Consider the following 24,183-nt stretch of genomic DNA (forward strand, 5'->3'; position numbering starts at 1 on the left):
CCCTAGTAATGATTAGGATTGGATTCCCCCTCCCCACTACTACGAAGAAGTAAATTGTGCTTTCCGATTTAGCTGCTGTTCAAGACTAATCCCTATAGCCATTTCTTTAATACTCTGTATGACCCAAAGACATTTAATGCTAATAGACTTTAGCTTTTCTAGATTCAGGAATGTAGCCTAGAGTGTTATTAAAATTTTTTTTTCTTTCTTTACTATATGATTTAAGATTCCATCTATACTGCTTTCTCTTTTAAATGTGAATTTTCCAATTATGTTTGTTAAGGTAACTGCTTTTCCACCTTTTGTAATCAGACATCAGTTTGCATATTTGAAGACTATAAAAAAATGGAATAAAATTTGGAATCAATTTCATGCCTATAACTATGATTCATATTAAATCTTTGTAGTCCAGAAAGATTTGAAGAGTTAAAAGTGGATTCTAACCTTTTGTCAAAGAAAAACCAGGTGTGAAGTGGTACTGGGATACAGTTTTTCACCCTCTGTGCGGAGGAGGTGTTGATGAACAGCAGTAAAGAGAGTTTTATATTCTTTATTTCCAATAGCTGGAAGGAACCATCCATTACTCTTTTCAAGGGTGTCTTGGAGAAAGTATTTTTGTATATGAGGGATGAAGTTGATCTTGGACTAGACCAATGAGATAACTTTTAAAGAAAAATAGCACAGGTTTCTCATCTCCTGAATGAATGTTGAGCAAAGAACAACTTGACTTTTTAGATATTTGAATAAAATCTCTTGATTGTGAAAGATTGTAGGAGGGTAAATACATAACTCACATAAGTCTTTCTGCATTAAAAATAACTTGGGCCATTTGGGACTCTTTCTTTCTTGTTAACTTGGGTTTTTATAAACAATGCTGGGGGGAAAAAAACTCAAAACCCGACTTTCTTTAGGATAACCAGGAAGAATTGAAAGCCAGATACATTAGTTTTCTTTCTTTATTATTATTCAGGATGAATTATACTTACAGAGCTGCATGAAGAAAAGAACCCTCTGTGGACTATAAGCACATTTTTTTTCTGGGAATTTTCTCTCTATTGGCTGAACGCATTTAAAGGGTGTTTTGCATAAATAATGCTTCCTCTTTGATTTTTCCTTGATCTGCGGTTAACTCGTCAGTGTAAACTCTTGGGGTCAGGAAGAGTTCGGCACTAACATGGTCATAGATGAGTTATTGAGTATTTCCTTGTGTGCCAGGCAGCATGATAATTGCTTCACGTGCATAATTTCACAGTAACCCCATGGGAAATACTATTATCTCCAGTTTCTAGGCGAGGAAAGAGGCATACAGCTGCCCAGAGTTCTGGTTAAAGTAACCCAACTACTGAGTGACAAAGGTGGGATTCAAACCTAGGTAGTCTGACTCCAAACCTATGTAGAATGACTCCACTTCCAAACTGGACCAAGACTAGTTAAACTTTAAACAGGAGGAAACTCTTACACTTTAAAAAGTGGATAAATTGAGAAAAACTCAGAGAAGGACAGGCAGGGATTTAAAAGGTTAATCTCTGCACCTTTTCTAGTTACCAAGAAGTATCATAACTTTATATTTTGTGTTTGTGAGACGGGAGGTGGACCTTGAATACAGTGAAGGTAAATACAACCTATCAATTGGACTTACCACATGGAGTTCTTTTAAGCAAGTTGCAGAGGCCTAGCGGGGTTTAATTTAGAGAGACAGGACTATTTCTTAATATAATAATAGTTTTTAAAATTCTTGGTATTTCATCAGTGTCCAAGATTCTGCCTCATATTTTTCAGGGGCTCTTTTCCTTTTTCTTAATTAAAATTCTTAGTTCCTGGAGTCTTTGTTTAACTTTATTTGCCTTGTTAGTTGGTACATTCTCCTGGTCCGTTGGTTCTTTTTTTTTTAAACATCTCTATTGGAGTATAATTGCTTTACAATGTTGTGTTAGTTTCTGCTGTATAACAAAGTGAATCAGCTATAGGTATACATATATCCCCATATCCCCTCCCTCTTGCATCTCCCTTCCACCCTCCCTGTCCCATCTCTCTAGGTGGACATAAAGCACTGAGCTGTTCTCCCTGTGTTATGCAGCTGCTTCCCACTAGCTATCTATTTTACATTTGGTAGTGTAGATATATCAGTGCTACTCTCTCCCTTCGTCCCAGCTTACCATTCCCTCTTCCCGTGTCCTCAAGTCTATTCTCTACATCTCCATCTTTCTTCCTGTCCTGCCCCTAGGTTCATCAGAACCATTTTTTAAAAAAATTTTTAGAGTCTATATATATGTGTTAGCATACAGTATTTGTTTTTCTCTTTCTGACTTTCTTCACTCTGTAACACAGACTCTAGGTCCATACACCTCACTACAAATAACTCAATTTCGTTTCTCTTCATGGCTGAGTAATATTCCATTGTATATATGTACCACATCTTCTTTATCCATTCATCTGTCAGTGGACACTTAGATTGCTTCCATGTCCTGGCTGTTGTAAATAGAGCTGTAATGAACATTGTGGTTCATGACTCTTTTTGAATTATGGTTTTTTCAGGGTATATACCCAGTAGTGGAATTGCTAGGTCATATAGTAGTTCTATTTTTAGCTTTTTAAGGAACCTCCATCCTGTTCTCCATAGTGGCTGTATCAATTTACATTCCCGCCAGCAGTGCAAGAGGGTTCCCTTTTCTCCACACCCTCTCCAGCATTTATTGTTTGTAGATTTTTTGATGATGGCCATGCTGACAGGTGTGAGGTGGTACCTCATTGTAGTTTTGATTCGCATTTCTTTAATGATTAGTGATGCTGAGCATCTTTTCATGTGTTTGTTGGCAGTCTGTATATCTTCTTTGGAGAAATGTCTATTTACGTCTTCTGCCCATTTTTGGATTAGGTTGTTTTTTAGATATTGAGCTGCATGAGCTGCTTGTATATTTTGGAGATTAATCCTTTGTCAGTTGCTTCGTTTGCAAATATTTTCTCCTGTTCTGAGCATTGTCTTTTTGTCTCTTTTATGGTTTCCTTTGCTGTGCAAAAGCTTTTAAGTTTCATTAGGTCCCATTTGTTTATTTTTGTTTTTATTTCCATTTCTCTAGGAGATGAGTCACAAAGGATCTTGTGATTTATGTCATAGTGTGTTCTTCCTATGTTTTCCTCTGAGAGTTTTATAGTGTCTGGCCTTACATTTAGGTCTTTAATCCATTGTGAGTTTATTTTTGTTTATGGTGTTAGGGAGTGTTCTAATTTCACTCTTCTACATGTAGCTGTCCAGTTTTCCCAGCACCACTTATTGAAAAGACTGTCTTTCCTCCATTGTATGTTCTTCCCTCCTTTATCAAAGATAAGGTGACCATAGGTGCGTGGGTTTATCTCTAGGCTCTCTATCCTGTACCATTGATCTATATTTCTGTTTTTCTGCCAGTACCATACTGTCTTGATTACTGTAGCTTTGTAGTATAGGCTGAAGTCAGGGAGCCTGATTCCTCCAGCTCCATTTTTCTCAAGATTGCTTTGGCTATTCGGGGTCTTTTGTGTTTCCATACAAATTGTGCAGTTTTTTGTTGTAGTTCTGTGAAAAATGCCATCGGTAATTTGATAGGGATTGCATTGAATCTGTAGATTGCTTTGGGTAGTAGAGTCATTTTCACAATGTTGATTCTTCCAATCCAAGAACATGGGATATGTCTCCATCTGTTCGTATCATCTCTAATTTCTTTCATCAGTGTCTTATAGTTTTCTGCATATAGGTCTTTTGTCTCCTTAGGTAGGTTTATTCCTAGGTATTTTATTCTTTTGTTGCAATGGTAAATGGGAGTGTTTCCTTAATTTCTCTTTCAGATTTTTCATCATTAGTGTATAGGAATGCAAGAGATTTCTGTGCATTAATTTTGTATCCTGCTCCTCTACCAAATTCATTCATTAGCTCTAGTAGTTTTCTGGTAGCCTCTTTAGGATTCTTTATGTATAGTATCATGTCATCTGCAAACGGTGACATTGGCTCTTTTTATTTTGAAATAGTGTTCAAAAATAAGTTTGGTAGTGAAGATGTTTATGTATATGGTAAAGAGTGGGACAGACAGGGTTAAACCTGGTTGAAGGAAAGTGGGAAAAATGGGGAGAATTTGAGTTGAAAACAGCTAGTAGAAACCTGTTGGCTCGAATTAAACACTAATCTGCTGTTTTGGCATTTCTGATTTGAAGCAAGCACAAGGGCTCAGGTCTGTCTAATTGAAGTTTTCTTGGGGTTTTGAGTGTGGTACATTTCAAAATTAAATACTTTATTTCTTAGTCCTTATTATTAAACAAATTGTTTTCAGAATTATTGTCTTATTTGTCTGAGTTAAGGATGCTGCAGGATTTTTTAGGTTTCAGTGGATGATTTGCCTAAAAGTTGGTCTGACTAATCCCAGGCTATTTAACAGTGGTCAAGTCACTTCTGAAAGTTTCCTGGAATCTCTTGTTGCACACCCGGGTATGCAACAGATTTACTAAATGCAGTATTCAACAGATTTACTAAATGCAGTATTCAACCTGCTTCCTTCACCAATGGCTGTATGTTTATTCTAAGTTTACTGTAAAATGGAGAACAGGGCTTCCCTGGTGGCGCAGTGGTTGAGAGTCCCCCTGCCGATGCAGGGGACACAGGTTCGTGCCCCGGTCCGGGAAGATCCCACATGCCGCGGAGCGGCTGGGCCCGTGAGCCATGGCTGCTGAGGCTGCGCGTCCGGAGCCTGCGCTCCGCAACCGGAGAGGCCACAACAGTGAGAGGCCCGCGTCCTGCAAAAAAAAAAAAAGAAAATGGAGAACAGAGTTTATATTTTGATAATAAGATTTCTAGGAGTTTTAAAAATGTAATTACCACCTGCTTTTAAATATGCTCCAACAAACATTTATTAAAGAGGCTCTAAGATACAGGCCAAGACTTCTTTCATTGATAATGGTATGTTTTCTGGAAATGAAAGCAAAACATATATTCAAATGTATAACGTTCCCAAAAAGTGTTAGAAAAAATACAAATGGGGTTCTTATAGTAACTTTCCCCGCCAAGACAAAACAAGATTGCTAAACAAAATCCTATCTTGCCTAAAGTAGGAATTTTCTCTGGGTCAGCCCCTCCCACAGTAAACACTTTTTAACTATTAGTACGAAGAATTTTAGGAACACTGAGGATAGGAAGCACTTTAACATATCGTTTTTATGGTATATGTCCTGTAACACCTGTGTATCACAGAGCCTTATATATGAAAATCTTCCTCTGTGTGTGAGCATGTAAGTTTATTTGGCCCAAACTCTGGTAGAGGTGAAGACAAACCCGGGACGTAAGAAGTATTTAGAGCACCAAATTCATCTTTCAAAGACCCTGTTGATAATTGAGAGTCACTGTAATCCATCAACAGCCTGTATTCTGGTTTTTTAGTTGTTTATTTTTTTGGCCATGCCGCAAGCCTTGCTGGGATCTTCCCTGACCAGGGATTGAACCCAGGCCACGGCAGTGAAAGCCCAGAATCCTAACCACTAGACCATCAGGGAACTCCCAACAGCCTGTATCCTGAAGGATTAAAAAAATTCCCTGGCAATGCTAAATTAGTCATTCCATTTCTCACAAACTTGGAAATTGAAACTTTGGGGCCTTTGATATCGGCAGCGTACTGATGAGATCCAAACTCTCCATTGCTTTTCTTCAAATCAGAGAAGAATGGTTGGGTAAGAAAAGAAAACTATCAGATCATTTGGCTTTGAAGCCTTCTTCTGAACTTAGAGTTTTTATTTTGTGCATTAGGCAATTCTCTAATTGCTTTTTAAAATCTCTGATACTTGTCTTATGTATGTATCTATGTTTTTTTCCTCTACAGCTAGATTGTAAGTTCCTTGGGAGCTGGGCATAGAATTTATATTTCTCTCCTCTTTTAAACAGCTTTATGAGATGTAATCCGCATACTATACAGTCCACTCATTTAAAATGGACAGTTCAGTGACTGAGTGTATTCAGAGTAGTACAGCCATCATCACAATCAATTTTAGAACATTTTCATCACCCCAAAATAAACCCATATCCATTAGCAGTCATCACACCCCATTTCCCCCAAACTCCCTTAGCTCCTGGTAAGCACTCATTATTCTCTCTTTCTATGGATTTGTCTCCTGGATATTTCATATAAATGGAATCATAGCATGTGTGGTTCTCTGTGACTGGCTTCTTTCACTTAACGTGTTTACACAGTTTGACCATATTGTAGCATGTATCAGGACTTTGTACTTCTTATTGCCAAATACTATTCCATTATATGGATACACTACATTTTATTTACCCACTTATCAGTTCATGGACGTTTGGGTGGTTCTACTTTATGTATATATTTTTGTTCCCTGTGGTAATGGTTCTTAAAATTCACTGTATATTAGAGTCACCATCATATTTAAAATACTGATGCCCAGGCCTTACCACCTCATTACATTAAAATCTCTGGGGGTGGGACCCAGGCATCAATATCTTTTCAAGCTTTGGAAGGAATTCCTTTGTGCAATTAGGTTTGAGGACCAGTACCCTAGAGAAGCTGGCACAGTGCTTGGTACCCATGAAAGGTATTTATATTTATAGAGTGATTTAGAAAATCTGGTTAGGATGTTGCTTAATTCATGAAAGGAAGTGTTCTTATATTTGATGACTGACCTTCACAGCCTTAAGATTAATACCTAAATCTGGGAGATGTGTTTAAGATGCCTGGTGAATGTTTGAACTTCAGTAAATATAATTTGAGCTCTTTAATCCCTCATGGAGATTTGGGTGATAATTTTGTCATCAAAAGGTTTTCCCCAAGTGGGTTAGTAGAAGTGTGTTTGGTCAGGAGTGTGGCGAGTGATAACCTGCAGCGTAGATTATTTGGCAATCACGTAGAAAAGGCAGTGAGGACCAATGCAGGGCACTGGGGAGGCTGGAGAGCTTGGAGGCCAGGACCCAACACTGCCTCCTAGAGGAAGCTCTGAGCTCTGCATTCCTGGGCCTCTATCTTCCTCCATTAAAAAACAAAAAACTTAACACCTACAAGGCCACTTTTAGCAACTCAGCTTTTTGATTCTCTGTATATGCTTGGCAAAGTCAACTTTATATTCTGACCACAGTGGTTATCGTTTGTACTTAACCTGGATGGTTTCTGGTTTACACTTTGGAAACTGGGGCTAACTTCTGAATTGTGTGTGTGTGTGTGTGTGTGTGTGTGTGTGTGTGTGTGTGGTGCACTACACTCGAGGGTGTGGTTCAGTGCCTTCTGAAGCTGCCTCAGCCCTGCCTTGCAGACAGGGTGGGAACAGGGCCAGCAGGGCGTGGGCGCCCCGAGCCAGCTGTGACCTCTCTCCAGTGTTGCCAGGCCCATCTTTGTGTGGCCCAGGTCCAGTCTTCCCCCGGCCATCACGTGATGGGGGGGTACATCTAGTCTGCCCTCAGGAAGCTGCCTGCTTTTCTAATTCTAGTCATCAGTAGTTTGAAATTCTTTTAACCTGTCCCTCCTATTATTGTTTTAAGATTAAAAAAACAGTCCTGTTCTTTCGCTTGTTTTGTGCTGAATGATGTACCTATGTGTTTAAAGTACCTGTTAACGGTATTTGCAGTGCATGCTTGTATTTCAGTGAATCATTCTTCGCATTAAATGCCCTTTCCCTTTTCTGGATGTAGCCGATGTAGCCCACCCCCAATTCTGTTTGGGAGTCAGGGACAGTATTAACTGTGTATGTTAGGGGCCTGCTGATAAACGGTATAGAAATTGGCTTTACTCCAGACTGGACGTTCTTGTGTGTGCTCTGCTTCAGCACAGAATTGTATGGATTACACGGATGCAGAACCCAGCCTATCCCCCGGCAATTCTAAGGGATTAGAATACAGGGAGCAATGATTGATCAGGTTCTGAGGCCTTCTGTGAACAGAATCGGAACAGGGGTGTGACCCAAGGTGGACGTGCACTGCTTCTCCAGGTGCCTGAGGGTTGGCTTATTAAGAACCTGTGCTTTTTGCTGGTGGGTTTTACAGTCCTGGAGCCAGGGAGTCTTGCTGCTGTGGCTAGAGCGTGTTGAAGAACCATGAATTTTTTTGACCTAGCTAAAAAAATAAAATCAAATTCTTTTAATCATTACAATCCTGGTAATGAAAACCACCAAAAATAAAAACTATCATTTTTTTTCTTGTAATAGAAAAAATTGCCAGTTTTTGAAGAAGTTATTTTGTTCTTGGTACTTCTCAATGAAACATGTTTAAAATGTACATTGAGAAACCAACCCCAGAGGACAGGGGTGGGGCCGGTGTGCTTAGTGCTACCCCCAGCTTGTATGTTCTTTCTCTGCTGGTTCCCAAGCTGAGACGAGGCCAAGAATGAGAACCAGACTGTGGGTTCAGGTTCTTTCTTCTCCAGAGACAGAGGTTCACCCTCTGCTAGACACTTCTTTACCAGGCTGCACGTTTGGGAGAATCCTTGGGGCAGTGGACTGAGAGTGGGGAGATTCCAGGTAACCTTCCACTTGGAAAAAGGATTCTAGAAGTAAAGGGGGAGAGGTTGGGAGGAAAAGGAAAACTAGTTTAAAGGATTCATTTTAATGAACCCAGGAGGAATGTAGCTTTTTGGTCTCTTCTGTACCACTTCGATTTGCTCCTTGACATGCAGCTTGTACTTAGGTCCTTCATGTGAGAAAAGGGAAAGCATTTTGGGGAGTATTTACTTGTGCTGTGTTTACACTCATTATCTTTAGTTCTTTTAACAACCCTGTTAAGGTACGTTTTGTCATTATTGAGAAAACTCTTTGGAGAGGTTAAGAAGCAGTCCAGAGTTCGGTTTAGGAACTGGAAAGCACATGAGGTATTTTAAGCAGAAGGATTTCATATAGGAAATTAATTATATAGGTGATGGGAGAGCCGAGAAACCAGACAGACAACCCAGAGATTAGCAGCCTCTGGAAACCACTTGCCAGCCCTAGAGCTGGAGGGGCAGAGAGAGGAGGTGGAATTCCAGGGCCTCACCGGCCCTCCCGCAGCTGGACCGAGTGAGGAGCTGGGGCCACTGAGAGAGGGGCTCTGCCTCCTACCATCCAGCGTCCCCCGCTCCTCTCGCAGACCCCTGCTGGAATGTAGCTGGAAGCCATATAGCAAGGGAGCCTGGGGATGGATGGGGAAGGGATCTGGGGGCCGTGGGCAAATGACCAAAGCAGTCACATAGCTGGTAAGAGCTAGAGCTGGCACTGGAGCATTCTCTGCCATCAGAGTCCTTGCACTTTTCTCCAAACCATCTTCTTTTCAGGAATCTTTGACCAGACATGATGCTTTGCCTTTGGGGCACTTGGCACACCTGCTTGGGGGCAAGTTGCATGGGAATCCTATTAGACCGCAGTGCCTACTTGATTCTGACTTGCATGGCACATTTTATGCTATATATTTCTTCTGGTTAGCGGAGTGCACATATGTGACCACAGAGTGATTCAATAATAATGAAATGTTAGGAATTCCTCTCAAGAGTGCGCGGATGGAGATTCCATTAGGGGAGTTCCCAGATTCGATAAGCATCCCCACTATTGGTAGGTTCTGTGCCCCCTTCCCCCATGAGGTGCCCCTGGGATGCCAGGGCAGGATTGATTATATACGGAAGTTTTTGGTGTTGCTGAAGGACTTGGGCCTCTGGGTCTTGAACTTGGGGGGAGGTTCAGAAAGGAGGAAAAGCATCTTAAGAAGAGCTGGGGGAACATCTCTTCTATTGATCCTGAAAAATAAAGCCTTTTCTCCCCAGAGAGATGTGGGTAAAAACGACCCCCCTTTCCTCTGTCCCTGTGGGACTCTTGGAAACCTGCGACTCCGGAGCGCATGGCATTGCCCTGTGCTACAGGTTTCCAAAGTTCACTTGGTAACAGCACCGTTGTGCCATCAGGTTTCAGTGACCGGTGTGTGTGCTGGCGGAGCTAATAATGGAGGCGGAGGGAACAATTACTCTTTCATTTTTGTTCACATTACCGACTCTCTTGCATTACCAACTCGCTTGCAACGTTATAAAGAGAACCAACCTTTGGATGTTACAAGACATCAGGATACAGGCAACTGGCAATTTCAGGGGGAAGAAAAAGGGGAAAAACTAACATTTACTGAACAGCTGCTAGTACTGTACTAGGTCCTGGACATGTTCCCTCTTACTTGATCTTGACAATAAAGCTATGGTGATGGCGGCTGTTACCCCCTTTTTACAGACTAGGAAACCTATTCAAAGAGGTAAAGTAACTTGTCCATGGCCATGCCACTCTCGATGGCAGAACAGGGATTTAGAAAGTCCGTCATCACTGCTCTCCCTTCCTTTCTTGCTTTCCTTCCTTGTCTGATGACTATGGGTGTTTGGTTAGATGCTAAAGAATGAGGGGCTCCTTTACAGAGATTCATTAAGACAGTGTCTCTACCTCAAGGAGCTCCCTCAGTGTTCCTCAAAGAGGGTACCGCTGGCAAAGGGGCTGGACTTCTCTTTGGAATGGGGGGTTGTCCCACATTACAGGGTATTTAGCTTCACTGTGACGACCAGAAAGGGCCGCCCTCCCCTGTCCCGACACCGTTCCAATTGCTTCTAGGTGGTGGTCCCAGCCCCAGTGGAACCACTGTGATGCAGTGACTTCCAGAGACAGTTTGAAGCCGGGATATTAACTGTTTGTTCTCAGGAAACCTCAGGATATTCCTTGTTCTTTGCAGGGTAGCCCACCATCTCCTCCGATGGCAGCCTGTTCATACCTCTTATTCTAAACCAGAAGGGGGTAGTGGGAGAGAGAACACAGAACGTGATGAAAACTCTAGAAACCAGAGGGACCAAGTACACTTCATTTACTCAGGTAGAGTGTCTCCTTCAGATCCTTTAACACAGAGCAGTTTTATTTGACCTGGTGATTGTTACCGCTGCTATTTACCATTTTTCCAGCCTATAGCTGCAGGGAACTAGTCCTAAAAAGATAAGCTAAACATTTTTTTAAATTTCAGGGTGAAGTTAAAAGTCATATGCCACACCTCTCTGGGTCTTGACTGCCTTTTCTACCGGGTACTTTTTGAAGAAGTTTGGGTACTGAGGACAGATAGTAAGGGAAGCTATAGAGTAGCTGAAGAGGTTGAGCTATTCTGGTGATAGATTGATGCTTTAGAAACAAAGTCTAGAATAGGGAGGAAAGTGAGGTTGCCCACTTTCTTGTCCTTTTCCTGACAATCAGCCTGAGGGAAATAGCTCGTGTCCTCTATGAAAATACAGTTAATCCGCATTTATATTGACTAATTGTTATATTATCCAGATTACAAAATTCCTTAATGGGTATTTGAAAATACTATCACATTTGTTGTCTCAAAAGATCAGTTTTATTGTTAACCTGAAGTAATGTGCATTTATGATTCTTAAGGTATAATATTTTGTTTTTAGTAGAGTACCCAAAGAAAAATTTGAATGAAGTTAAATAATTTTTCTATGACTAGTAGTTGGGCTATAACTGATACTAAACATGATACCTTTATTAAGTAATTAGAATTCTTTAACCCCCCAGACACCTTAGGTACACAGTGAAAATGCTGAGTTCTAAGCCTAAATGTAACTTATTCATTCCACAAGTATTATTAGGTATTAACACGCCCTAGGGAACTTTCAGGGCATGAAGTTGTTTTAATCTTCTAAGATAGATAGTGTAGCAAATATATTATCCTCCTTGAAGGACATTTGCTTCTCAAATTACCCCTTCTCCTAATTAATCAGTCCCTTTGTTCTTTGTACACCTGGATTATAGGGCATGTTTCATATCATAATGAGTATAAATTACATCTCCATCTCCCCTGCTAAAGGTATGACTTCCTCTAGGATAGGGACTATGTTTTTGTCATTTTTGTAATTCTGGTGGCTCGCACCATGCCTGGTGCTTATTTAATAGTACTTGCTCAGCAGATGTGAGAGCGAATCCATTACTGCCCTCTTGGAACTTGGTATATATACAAGTGATATTCATTGGTGATACATGACAGCGCAGAGGAGAAAATGTCACTTCCAGCTGGGGTGCTCAGAGAGGACGTCCTGGAGGAGGTAGCAGTCTATCTAGATTTTTTAAGCTGGTAGGATTCCTCTTGGCTCAGCTTCACTTGGAAGCTGGAGGAAGGGTGCAGGCGTGATCTGGCCTGTGGCGGCATATAGGGTCACTCGGGGTGAAAAGGTTAATGTGGGGCTGGCTGAACAGGGCCTTCGGTGCCCATGCGTGGCGTTTCACGTTTATCTAAGGCATTTGGAAATCATGGGAGGTTTTGGAAAGGGCAAGACACATGAGCTGGATGTGGACAGGAAGTTATTATGGCCCATGCATCAGAAGATGGGCAGGTGTCGGCAGAGATGCTGAGGGGCTCTGGCTGTGGTGCAGGTGTGGCTTCGTCGCCTTGGCATCACCAGTGCAGTATTGAAGATCTGTAACTGTCACTCTGATCTGTACCATCTTTGTTAGCCATTTAAGAAGAAATTTTTTTAAGCTCCCTTTTTCAAGGAGGGAGTAGATTTTTCTCCTATTGGCCCCATTGTGAAACCATCTGTGCTCAAGCTTGCAGGTCCTGCTGTTCCTGGGTTTTAACAGAAACTCATCGCCAGGGTATTCACTCCATTGGTGAAAGGAGAGGAAGAACGAGCCAGAAGTTGCCGGTTTGCTTTTAGGATGAATTGTTTTCTTCTCTGTGGTGGCACAGGGAGAGTTTCTCTCTTCCTGACCTCCGCTAAGATCCCTTTGCTCTCACCGTCTTCCTTCAGCTGGGACCATCTCATCCTTGGCTTCCGGCCTCAGTGATTAGCAAAATTCACCCCAGAGAGAAAAAACAGACAATATCCTCTCTTTTCTGTCCCAGAAAAGAGGCTTTGCTTGTGCGCCCTGAGCTAACAGATGTGGGCATCTAGCAGTGTTGGGGAAGGCAGCCGCAGTCTCTCAGGCTCTTCCACATGCCGGCCAGGTGCCAGGTGCTTTCACACACTGATTTTTGTCCTGTGTACTCCTTACTCCGCCCTGTGAGGTAAGGAGCCTTATCCCTGACTTATACAGAGAGAATCGAGGCCCAGGGAGCTTGAATGAGTGATAATACAGTGGGATGTGCCTTGGCTTTATCATCATTAGGTGTGGGTGATAGGTATGTCACAGCATTCTTAGGATTAAGTAAGAACTGGGCACAAGACCTAGCATACAACAACTGGTGGCTGTGATGATTATTATCATAATTATACATTTTCTTTGTCAGGAATGTTTGAATGTGTGGCATCTGAGATTTCCTTGGCCCACTTGAAAAAAAAAATCCCTCCTTGAATTCTGGTAATCCACGCTCCTTTTCACTCTTCGCTATAAGCTGCATATTCTCCTGTGGCTTGTCCTGGTCTCATGTGAGGACCTGATTGTTGTGGAGACAGAAAACCGATCAATGGCAAGGCCTTATGTGTGCCCTGTCTCCTCTGTGGGATCCTCCAGCTTGTCTGCTGGATCCCCTGCTTATGTGGATTGAAGAGCCATCTCTTTGAACCCCATGCCAGACACACTATTTCACTGGTAGCAGAGTTTCTTACTCTGGGGTTCTGGGCCTAGAGATGGGGCAGTGTCCACAGGCAGGTTGTATGAACAGAAAGAGCTGGTGGTGGTGGTGGGGGGGAATGTGTTAGTGGAAGGCTAAACCCAGCCTTCCTGAGCTGACCCCTGTGGCCTTGCCCTCTTCCCAGCCCCAGCCCATCTTTTAGTCTTTAAAGACTGAAATATTTCTTCTGTAATAACTACCTCTAAGTAACTCTTTAGAAAGGCAGAGTGGTGAAGGGAAAGACCTTCTATAAGACCCATGGGGGAGATGACACAGCTGAAAACTTTTTACACCCACTGCCCTTCGGTGTTGCCATGTGATGTCTGATGTAAATACATCAGGAGCTCACCTTCTATTTTTTGTATAGTGGTTAGACCCAGAAGCCTCAGAATTAGATGCTTCTCATGTTCCTTTGACATCTGCAACAGGTGTTGAACTTATTAATAGCGTTAATACCTCACCCCTGGCTTGTCTTCTGTATTTTTAAGTGGCATTCACATACCTTTTTCCCACATGAAAAACAGTTCTGTGAGGACAGGTATGATGTCTCGGTTTTTCCTTACAGCCCAGAGCTCTCTGTACAGCTAGTCAGCAGCAGAGCCCTGGCAGGACTGCACTGTGCAGCCTCCCTAAAGAGGCCTCGGGTATTCTGAGTAAGAGCCTCTGTTATGTGAGTTCTTCTGTAATATAAACGGTGTGGATCTTAATACCACCTTCCTTGCCAATTGGTGTGAGTACAAGTGAGCTTATGGGTACAAGTGCTTGGAAGAGTCTTGAGCACATAGAAAGCGCACAGTAAATGCACTTACTGTTATTATTGTTAGATTGTGTCATACTTACCTTTACCTGGATTTAGCATGTTGGCACTGTGATCTTTTGTTTTCAAATCTTAATGTAAAGGCTCACCAGGTAGCCATTGTCCTTACATATTTATTTAGTGGGTTAATTGAAAAGATTTACCTTAAGGAAAGTAAAAGATTCCTGTACTGATTTTTTAAAAAATAAGTTTATTTATTTATTTTTGGCTGCGTTGGGTCCTTGCTGCCGCGTGCGAGCCCTCTCCAGTTGCATAGAGCTGGGGCCCCTTCTGGCCGTGGTGCCCGGGCCTCTCATTGCGGTGGTTTCCCCTGTTGCGGAGCACGGGCTCCAGGTGTGCGGGCTTCAGTAGTTGTGGCGCATGGGCTTAGTTCCTCCGCCGCGTGCAGGATCTTCCAGGACCAGGGCTCAAACGCATGTCCCCTGCGTTGGCAGGCGGATTCTTAACCACCACGCCACCAGGGAAGCCCCTTCTATACTGATTTTAAGAGAATGAAATGTGGTATATATACTTATCAATTACTTTTTAAGAGGTCCAAATTGCTGCCTGGCAGTTAGTGACAACAGTGGATACTGTGCATGTTCAAATGTATACATTTGAAGCAGTTGAAATGTCATTTCCAGACTCAGGGTTAATTCATATCCTTAGTTGGAACAGATAGTATTTTCCTAGCACCTAAGCCCCTTATTTCTACCCATTCTTCATATGCCCTTTGCAATAATCTGGTAATTGTGTGGCCTCTGGACAAGACATTGCTCATTAACATCAGGGTGATCCCCTGTGGTCCTTATGAGCCCTCTTAGTAACTTAAGACTCACACTGTCACTTTCAGGTCATTGAAGTAGCTTTTTGCAAATAATTGCTAACAGTATAAATACTGCCTAGTGTCCTTTGGAAGGGTTAATGTTACGGTGTTGCGAAACAGAGGAGTTTGGTTCATTAGAATTCCCCCCTAAGGAGTGTGGAGGACTCACTCTGTAGGTCCCCAGAGCTGCACTGTCACTTGCCATTGGTCACTTTTGACCACTTGAAATGGGGCTGGTGTAACTGAGGATCCGCATTTTTAATCTTAATGAATTATTTAAAATTTAAGACAGAAGCAGGATAAGATATTTTTCTGTTGAATATAACTTTATTCTGGGGGGACAGCATTTCATGTGATGCCTTCAGGTGAGATTTGTTATGTATGTTGAGTGTTTTGTCACTTCTAATAGCTCGTTAATAATTGAAACATTTGGGTTACATGATAGAATAATTTTTTGACATGGGTGAAATAAATATATTGTTTAAATTAAATTCACTTTTTTTTAGTAAGGCTACTAAAATTGTTTAAATTACACATGTGGCTTGCATTAGATTTCTACTGGAAAGTACTGCTTTAGAGCATCTGTTATAGGTAGATGAAATTAGCTTGTTTTAAAGTTCAAAATTAGTTTTCAGACTTGTATTTTTGACTTTTTATAATCAGAGGTGTTTAGAGGAAGGAATCTTAGGAGTCACTTAACCCAACCCTGTCCTTCAGCAGATGGAGAAACTGAGGTTAAAAGTTACTGTAACATGGCATGCCCTAATTCTAGACGGGTACTGAACTTAATGTTCTTTATAGCCTATTGCTTTGGGTCCTGGGTTTACTCGGCATTGGAAACATGGTGGGTGTCAGGGCTGCAAAGAGCTTCCACGAGATCCAGACCAAAGAAAAGGCCTTTAAAAAGAAATTATTTTAGGCACGGAGAGAAAGGAATTTTTGTGCTGTGCCTACCAGTAGACAGGGTGATTGATTCCATGTTTGACATGTATTTTTGTTGGGCAGTATAATGATACTTTCATGGGGAATAGTAATAAGGTACAAATAATACCCACACTTTGTGTGATCATTTACTTTAGAAAACTCCATACATCTGGCTTTCATATTTTAATTTAGAGAGTTCTTTTCCCAAAGCCAGAGATTTTAAACCAGACCCATAGCTTTTGTCCTTGAGAAAAAGACTGAGAGCTTGACTTCATGTGTTTATTGTTTAGGTAGGTTGCCTGAGATCATTCGGTAAAAGTTTAGGTCTGTTTTATGGTATTGTTTTCTTATTAACAAAACTGACTTAAAGGAAGAAGCCACCAACAACTGCAATGGGCACCCTTAGAGCAAACCAGAATTTTATTTCTATTTTGAGGCATAGAGGAGGAAAGGGAGGCATTGCGAGTTATTAAATGGTGATTTGATTTATGGGTCTGTCCGTCAGGTTTAGAGAGGGCTGCTTCTGCTACAGATGCAGCTGACAAGCTGGGCAACCTTTGATATTTAACCTTTCTGAACCTGTTTCTTCATCCCACTGATCTTCACACAGAGTAGCATGAGGATTAAATGATACAGTCATGCAAGTGAAAGTATTTTGTGCTCCGAAAGCACTGCAAATGGAAGGACTGGTGTCTTGAGGGCTTCCTTTCTCCAAGCAGTTGTAGAACTATTTCTGAGGTCACACTTGGTCTTGGTGAGGCCTTGGATGAGTCAGTCACGTTTGGAATGTGCATTTAGTGGGTCCAAGGCTTTGACCCCATGATTTGGGAGTTCTCAGGGGTCCACTTTAATTTTTTAAATTTTTTTTAGACTTTTGCTCTTGGTAGTGGAGACGATCTGCCTGAAGTAAGGGTTAGAACTGGGAGGCTCTTAGCCCTATTGTATTGAGCATGGACACAGACCACCCAGGATTTAGAGATTAGGAGTAGGGAAAGGAAAGTTCTCTGCAGAAACTTCAGTCAGGTAACAGAGTTTTATAGGCCATTAATTTGGCTGCAGGGTCGAATGCCATACAACAGTTTTGTAAATGTCTGTTTTCAAAATAATTCCTAGTATTTCATGAATTTAAGGAATAGAAATTGCAATAGGGGGACTTCCCTGGTGGTCCAGTAGTTAAGACTCTGCACTCCCAGTGTAGGGGGCCTGGGTTCGACCCCTGGTCGGGGAACTAGATCCTGCATGCATGCTGCAACTTAAGAGTCCACATGCCATAACTAGGGGTTCACATACTGCAACGAAGATCCCGTGTGTCACAATGAAGATCCTGAGTGCCGCAACTAAGACCCGGCGCAGCCAAATAAATGAATGAATGAATGCATGCGTGCATGCAATAGGAAAGTCTAGTTTGAAATCTAATTTGTGTTAGTTGACCAGATGCCCCCTCCTGGGTTCTGCTCAGTCAAATGAGACCTAGGGCCATTTACCCATTTAGCATCTCTGGGCCCTGGGATTCTCATTTGTAAACCTGGGGTTTGGTCTGTGATCTGCAAGATCACTGTCAGCTCCCCTTAGTCAATTGTGTGTTCAATGTAATTTAATGGCCAACAGACATATGTTTCTGAGAGACACATCCCTAGACAAGGATGCCTTTTCCTGGTCTTTAGAGAGCTGGTGGATGGGTCAGCCTGGCTGAACCTTTTTCTTTTATAGATTATACTCCATTTAAAGTTATAAAATATTGGTTATATTCCTTGTGCTGTACATTGCATCTTTGTATCTTATTTATTTTATACCTAGTAGTTTGTTACTTCTTAATTCTCTTCTCCCCCAGGCCTCTCTTCACTGGTAGCCACTAGTTTGTTCTCTGTATCTGTGAGTCTTTTTCTGTTTTGCTATAGTCATTTGTTTTATTTTTTAGATTCCATATATAAAATGAAAACATAACAGTATTTGTCTTTCTCTATTGGACTTATTTCAGCAAGCATTAACACCTCCAGGTCCATCTATGCTGTTGCAAATGGCAAAATTGCATTCTTTGTGGCTAATATTCCATTGTATATATATACACCACATCTTCTTTAAACATTCATCTCTTGATGGACACTTTGGTTGCTTCCATATCTTGGCTGTTGTAAACTATGCTGCAGTGAACATCAGGGTGCATATATCTTTTCAAATTATTTCAATTATTTCAAATTCAAATTATTTTGTTTTCTTCAGACATATGCCCAGGTGTGGATTTGCTAGATCATATGGTAGTTCCATTTTTAATTGGACTTGGTTTTTCTTTGGAGTTTACCTTGCCTGTTAGAAGGGCTGAGGTTGCTGATTTTGCCTGTTTCACCTGTTGAGACTTTGCCTAGCCTCTGTCTATCTGTGTGCACCGTGGCCTTTACATTTCTTGCCCCTGCAGATGTTTTACCAGCTCCAAAGGCACCAACCAAGGTTACCTTGGCTGGACATAGACTGGTGATTAAACAAATGCTGTTTGCCGGACAACTGATTGTATATATGTACAGTATATTCTCTTCTTTAGTCTTAATTTTGTTATCTTTAAAAATAGTGGGAGGGCTGATTTTGAAATGATTCTGGAATTACTATAGGACACCTTGTATCAACAATTACAATGTATTTATTGAGTGGGTACCACGTGCCAATATGCCGCAAGGTGTGAAGGACACATGAGTGGGGAACAGAGTGGGGAAATGAGCATTTCTCATTGCTGGTGGGGTGTAAAAGGTACAGCCTCTGTGGAGAGCTGTTTGGCAATGTGTATCATAAATAAAAATGCATATACTCTTGACCAGCAATTCCACTTCTAAGTATCTATCCCACAGATAATCCTCACACATTCGTGAAATGATTTATGTACAAAGGTAGCCATTATAGCATCATTTGTAATAGCAAAAGATTAGGAATAACTTAAAAGCCCAATGAGGGGCTGATTAAGTAATTATTAAATAATGTAGTACATCCTCATAATGAAATACTACTCAGCCATTAAAAATAATGGAACAACTCTAGGCCCTGATATAGAACCATCTCTAAAATAAATAGGGAGAAATAAGTGTGGAACATTATGATTATATGCTACTTGTGTGTGTGCCTACGGGTGTGTATTTAATAGAATATCTTCCTAAGAACACAGAAAACTGATGCCAATGGTTGCCTTGGGGAAGGATAACTGGGAGATTACTTTTGCAACTTTTAAATTTTATACTATGTACATCTACCATCTATTAAGAAAAGACATTGTTGGGCTTCCCTGGTGGTGCAATGGCTGAGAATCTGCCTGCCAGTGCAGGGGGACATGGGTTCGAGCCCTGGTTCGGGAAGATCCCACATGCTGCAGAGCAGCTAAGCCTGTGTGCCACAACTACTGAGCCTGCGCTGTAGAGCCCACGAGCCACAACTACTGAAGCCCACGCACCTAGAGCCAGTGCTCCGCAACAAGAGAAGCCACCGCAAGGAGAAGCCCGCGCACCGCTACCAGGAGTAGCCCCTGCTCGCTGCAACTAGAGAAAAGCCCATGCACAGCAACAAAGACCCAATGCAGCCAGAAACAATAAATAAATAAAATAATAATAAATAAATTAAAAAAAAAAAGACATTGTCATGCCTTGAAGGAGTTTGCAGTTTAGTCAGACCAGATAACATAAGATATACAAAGTACGGGGTAAATATTGGCTTTATGGGAAGATTTAAATGCTAAGCTCTGTGTGTGCCGTTGACTGTATTTGCCCTGAGTCATCAGGAAGGGTGGGTCTGAGCTTCAGCAGAGCCAGCTTCCAAGCCTTAGCGTCCCACCTGGGGCTAAAGCAGTTTGCAGCCTTTGTCCTGCAGTGGTGGGAAGAGCCCACAGGCTCAGAATCAGTTCTTGGTTGGGGTCCTGGCTCTGCCACTTGCCAAGCATGCAATTTGGGGCAGGGATGCTCGAGGCCCAAAGCCTAATTGTGCTCATTCGTAGATGAAGATAAGCCACCTCCCCCTTGCTCTGCAGTGAACACCCCTGCAAACCATGAAGTGCTCGGCAAATGCCAGCTCAAATAGAAGCTGCGAGGCACCTGCAGACTGGCAAGCTGGGGCCAGAGGTGCAAATTGAAACAGTGAAGCAAAAATGTATCTTTTTCCCCCTCTGCCAAATAACTTGGCAGGATTTGTAAAATTAGAAAAGTAGACCATAGTAGTTTTGGAATCCTTGACCTCTGACCTTGGGGCAAGTCATTTCATCCTCTAGACCTGTTTCCCTATTTGAAAAATGGAAGGGGCTGTGCGTCCTCTGGGCCCCTCCAGTCGCAGCGTTCTGTGACAGTGTGGCATTAGCAGTAATTCCCATCTCAGCTGAGATGAGTCATACTGACCGAAAAGTCCACATGTGAGAAGGAAGTCTCTGAGAATTTTCCTCGTGCTGGAGGATCTGAGCCTCTGGGGGGAAACGGGGAGGCGTGGGGGGATTGCTGCCACCAGAGGGGAGACCAAGAAAGCAGAGTGAGTGGAGATGGGTTGTTTGTGTTCTCCACTCCAAAACCTCCTTTGCTTTCAGATAGTCATGTGGACTAGATGTTTGGAAAAACCCGGCTTACCCCTTGTTTAAGCGGGTGGGATGTTCATGCAGTTGTGACTGGCGTACTTAAGTCAGTTGTCACTCCTCTGAGGTCTTTCTGTGCAGTTTAGTGACACTTCCTCTGTGCTGCCTTGGCTCCTACATGTTTCTCCTTGAGTCTCTAAACTGAGATCAGAGACTGTCCTCTGTTTATCTCTGTGTCCCCAGCACCTAGCGCAGTTCCTGGCACCTGAATGGCGAGCTATATGCATGTAGTAGATGGGTTGCTGGATTAATGATCCATTTAGGGTAGTATGGACACTAAATCTTGTTAATCTTGACCACCACCTTTATTATAACTATCACCATTCTGAAGTGATCTTTTAGCTATTAGTATGAAATATTTCATACTCAAAAATTTCACACTAAAAAAGAAATTAAAGACCCCCCCCTTTGGAAAGTATTTTAACAGGATGCACAAAAAAGAAAAAAGTCTAAATGTTTTAGAGTCTTTCTATATTACAGTATATAATACATTTGTATCTAAAATTCATCACTGCCACCACCAGCACAGGCACACAGGTCTTTGGCTACCGGCAAGAAACAGCAGGCCTGGGTGACTGTCCCAATTCTTAGCTTTTAAAGCTTAATTGTAGGCAGTTAAATCTGAAAAGGAGCTTTAAGGTAGAAATAAATAATTTCTGTTTACAAATGCAGGATCCACAGAGGGTGAAGGATCACTGAGGAAGTTCAGAAGTGGCAGTAAAGAGCCCCAGTAGTTCCAGTGTGCTAGGGTACTGCCCTCCCTCATGGGGGCTGCCCTTTAGGAGGAGGGGCAGGAGGGTGAGCAAACAGGGCTGTTTGAGCTCAAGGTAGACATCTGACGACCTGGTTAGTCCACGCTAGGTTAGTTTCAGTGTATGTTAGGTAAAGTGAGTTAGGGAGTTAGAGCCAGTGCACCTGAAGGTTATATTGGTAAGATGGGTGTGTGTGTTTTCCTGTAGACTCATTCTAATAGTGATGGAAGACCAAGTCACAAAGTTCCTTTCATGTGCAGAGGACAGCATCCAGGACTGAATACATTCATGGCTTCTTCAAAATGGGGAAGAGATGAGAAAAAACATGTCCTGAAGTTTGCTTATCTAACCAAGCCATTCTCTTGACATAGTGACTGACCCTTGCATAAGCCCTTTGATTGAGGCCCAGCAGCAGCATCCTGCTTAAATAGACAACCAGAAATTAACTCTGCTGGCACCCAGATATGAAACTTCCCATGGGAAAGTTGGATCCATCCACTTTTTGTAGCAGTGGCCTCACCTGCTATTTTGGAAATTAACTGTCCTTTATGATTTATTTTTGGCCAAACACATGTGCCTCTTGAGAAAATAGTCCAAGTTCCTAGTCTATTCACTTTCCAGTTTTGCTGTTATCTTTGCATCATGCTTTACAGTGTACAGACAAGCGTAATGGGTGAGAGTTCCAGTAAACTGGCTGGATCACATTTCTTAGATTGAGTCATTGCTGAGAAACTTGTTTGTGAACAGGAAGCAACCCATGAAAATGTCTGTACACAGTAACAAGCTGGACTGTGAGGAAACTGGACCATTTTTTAGCTGAAAGACAAAAGGGTAGAAGGATGCATCTGTGATCCAGGGAATAGCAAATTTGTGATCTAGAGTTTGGTTTTTTTTAATTTATTTTTTTGGCTGCGTTGGGTCTTCGTTACTGTGCTCGGGCTTTCGAGCAGGGGCGAGTGGGGGCTACTCTTCGTTGTGGTGCGCGGGCTTCTCATTGCCGTGGCTTCTCTTGTTGCAGAGCACAGGCTCTAGGTGTGTGGGCTCAGTAGTTGTGGCGCACGGGCTTAGTTGCTCCATAGCATGTGGGATCTTCCCGGACCGGGGCTCAAACCTGTGTCCCCTGCATTGGCAAGCAGATTCTTGACCACTGCGCCACTAGGGAAGTCCCTAGAGTTTTAACTTGTTGAATAATTCATGTCTTGATGTGTGTTTGAGATTTTTTATGCTGTTAAAAATTGCTAGTTATTTTAATGAGAACCTACTGTATAGCACAGGGAACTCTACTCAGTGCTCTGTGGTGACCTAAATGGGAAGGAAATCCAAAAAGAAGGGGATATATGTATACTTATAGCTGATTGACTTTGCTGTACAGCAGAAACTAACACAACATTGTAAAGCAACTATACTCCAATAAAAATAAATTAAAAAACAAAGCAAAACAAAAAGAATTGCTAGTTATTGAAGATTGAGGAAATAATCCCTGGTAAGTTTTCTCGAGAAGGAAAACTTGGATTAGTGGTAACTTTTACCTGTTAGGAGTCTCTGCTGACGTAGAAACTGGTTGCTAGGCCAGTTATTTTTAAAAATGGAGCTGTAGTTAACACAGATTAACCCAGTGACATTTACACTTGGCCTAGGTGGCTGTAAGTCCCCTTCCATCTCTAACATTCTGTGATTCTATATAAATATGTTTTTTTGTGATCTTTGTTTTTTATCACCTGCTCCATAATTATTACAGCAATATATTCAGAAGTTAGCAAATCAGTCCAGTAGACTCAAAAAAAGTACCTGAATGTGGGCAGACTGTAGAGAATAACCTGTCATCTCATCTGCCTTCTCTAGAAGTCTGAGAAAACAGTTGGCCTTGTCTTGTGTATCTTCTTGTAATGAAGCAGGAGAGAAGTAAATAGGCAGATAAATATTTATGAAATAGAATAGTCATCAGTGAGATGTATTTTAAAAACACACCTGCTTGGTGTCATTTTACTTTAGGAGTAAGGATTGTGACTGCAGAGTAGAGCCTTGGGAATCAAGGAGATCTTTGTTGTTGTTCAATCAATTCTTCAGAATTCGAGCATGCCCTCAGTTGTTTTTGTACTTTCCTATAGCTCTTAATTTGGTTTATACTTCAACGGACAGTAGGATGAGATTCATGTTCCATCCGGTTTTGCCCAAAAACATTTGAGCAGCTTCTATGGAAAAAAATATTAAACCAGATTTAGCTTTTAGGTGAATAATATAACCACCTGGGCATAATATAAAGACTGAAATGTATGAAAGAAAAGCAATTTAGACTCTGAATGCCAGTAGTTAATATTTGGATGGAGAGATCGATTTCAGGAGAATAAACTTTAAAAGAAGATTTATTATTTTCTTAATGGAAATACATGATTTTAAGAAGGAATCTGTATAAAGCAATTATACCCCAATAAAGATGTAAAAAAAATTAAAAATTTAAAAAAAGGAATCACTTGAGACATTGTCTTAACACTTATACTGTAAAATTGGAAGTGAGGATCAGTTTTCATTGTCTGTTTACAAAGTTAGTTATCTGTGCAATTTTTTTAAAAAGTTTATTGGTGAAATTTGTTTTTAGAAGAAACCTCCCACGACCTTCCCGTCATCCTCTGGACAAAACAGAGGATGGGAGAGGGCAGGTAGGGAAAGGGGTTGGGAGGTGCAAGCTTCATTTATACATTTGAATGTATATAATAAAAACCATTTTATTTTTCATTTCAAATACTTTTCTAA

At 41.6% G+C, this 24,183-nt stretch overlaps 1 protein-coding gene across 5 annotated transcripts in view; it reads left to right on the forward strand.

Moving 5' to 3' along the window:
* NFE2L2 (NFE2 like bZIP transcription factor 2) overlaps positions 1 to 24,183 on the forward strand; it is a 72,691-nt gene that overhangs the window by 39,578 nt on the left and 8,930 nt on the right. Inside the window, exon 2 of one of the 5 annotated variants that reach the window (XM_067741445.1) lies at positions 10,682 to 10,818. The exons of the other annotated variants lie outside the window; for them this stretch is intronic. Coding sequence (XP_067597546.1) covers positions 10,771 to 10,818 — 48 coding nt within the window. The 5' untranslated portion in view covers positions 10,682 to 10,770. The remainder of the gene's footprint in view (positions 1 to 10,681; positions 10,819 to 24,183) is intronic. 5 annotated transcript variants of the gene reach the window in all.

The sequence above is a fragment of the Pseudorca crassidens genome, chromosome 6, assembly GCF_039906515.1.
Source record: "Pseudorca crassidens isolate mPseCra1 chromosome 6, mPseCra1.hap1, whole genome shotgun sequence".
NCBI lineage: Eukaryota > Metazoa > Chordata > Mammalia > Artiodactyla > Delphinidae > Pseudorca > Pseudorca crassidens.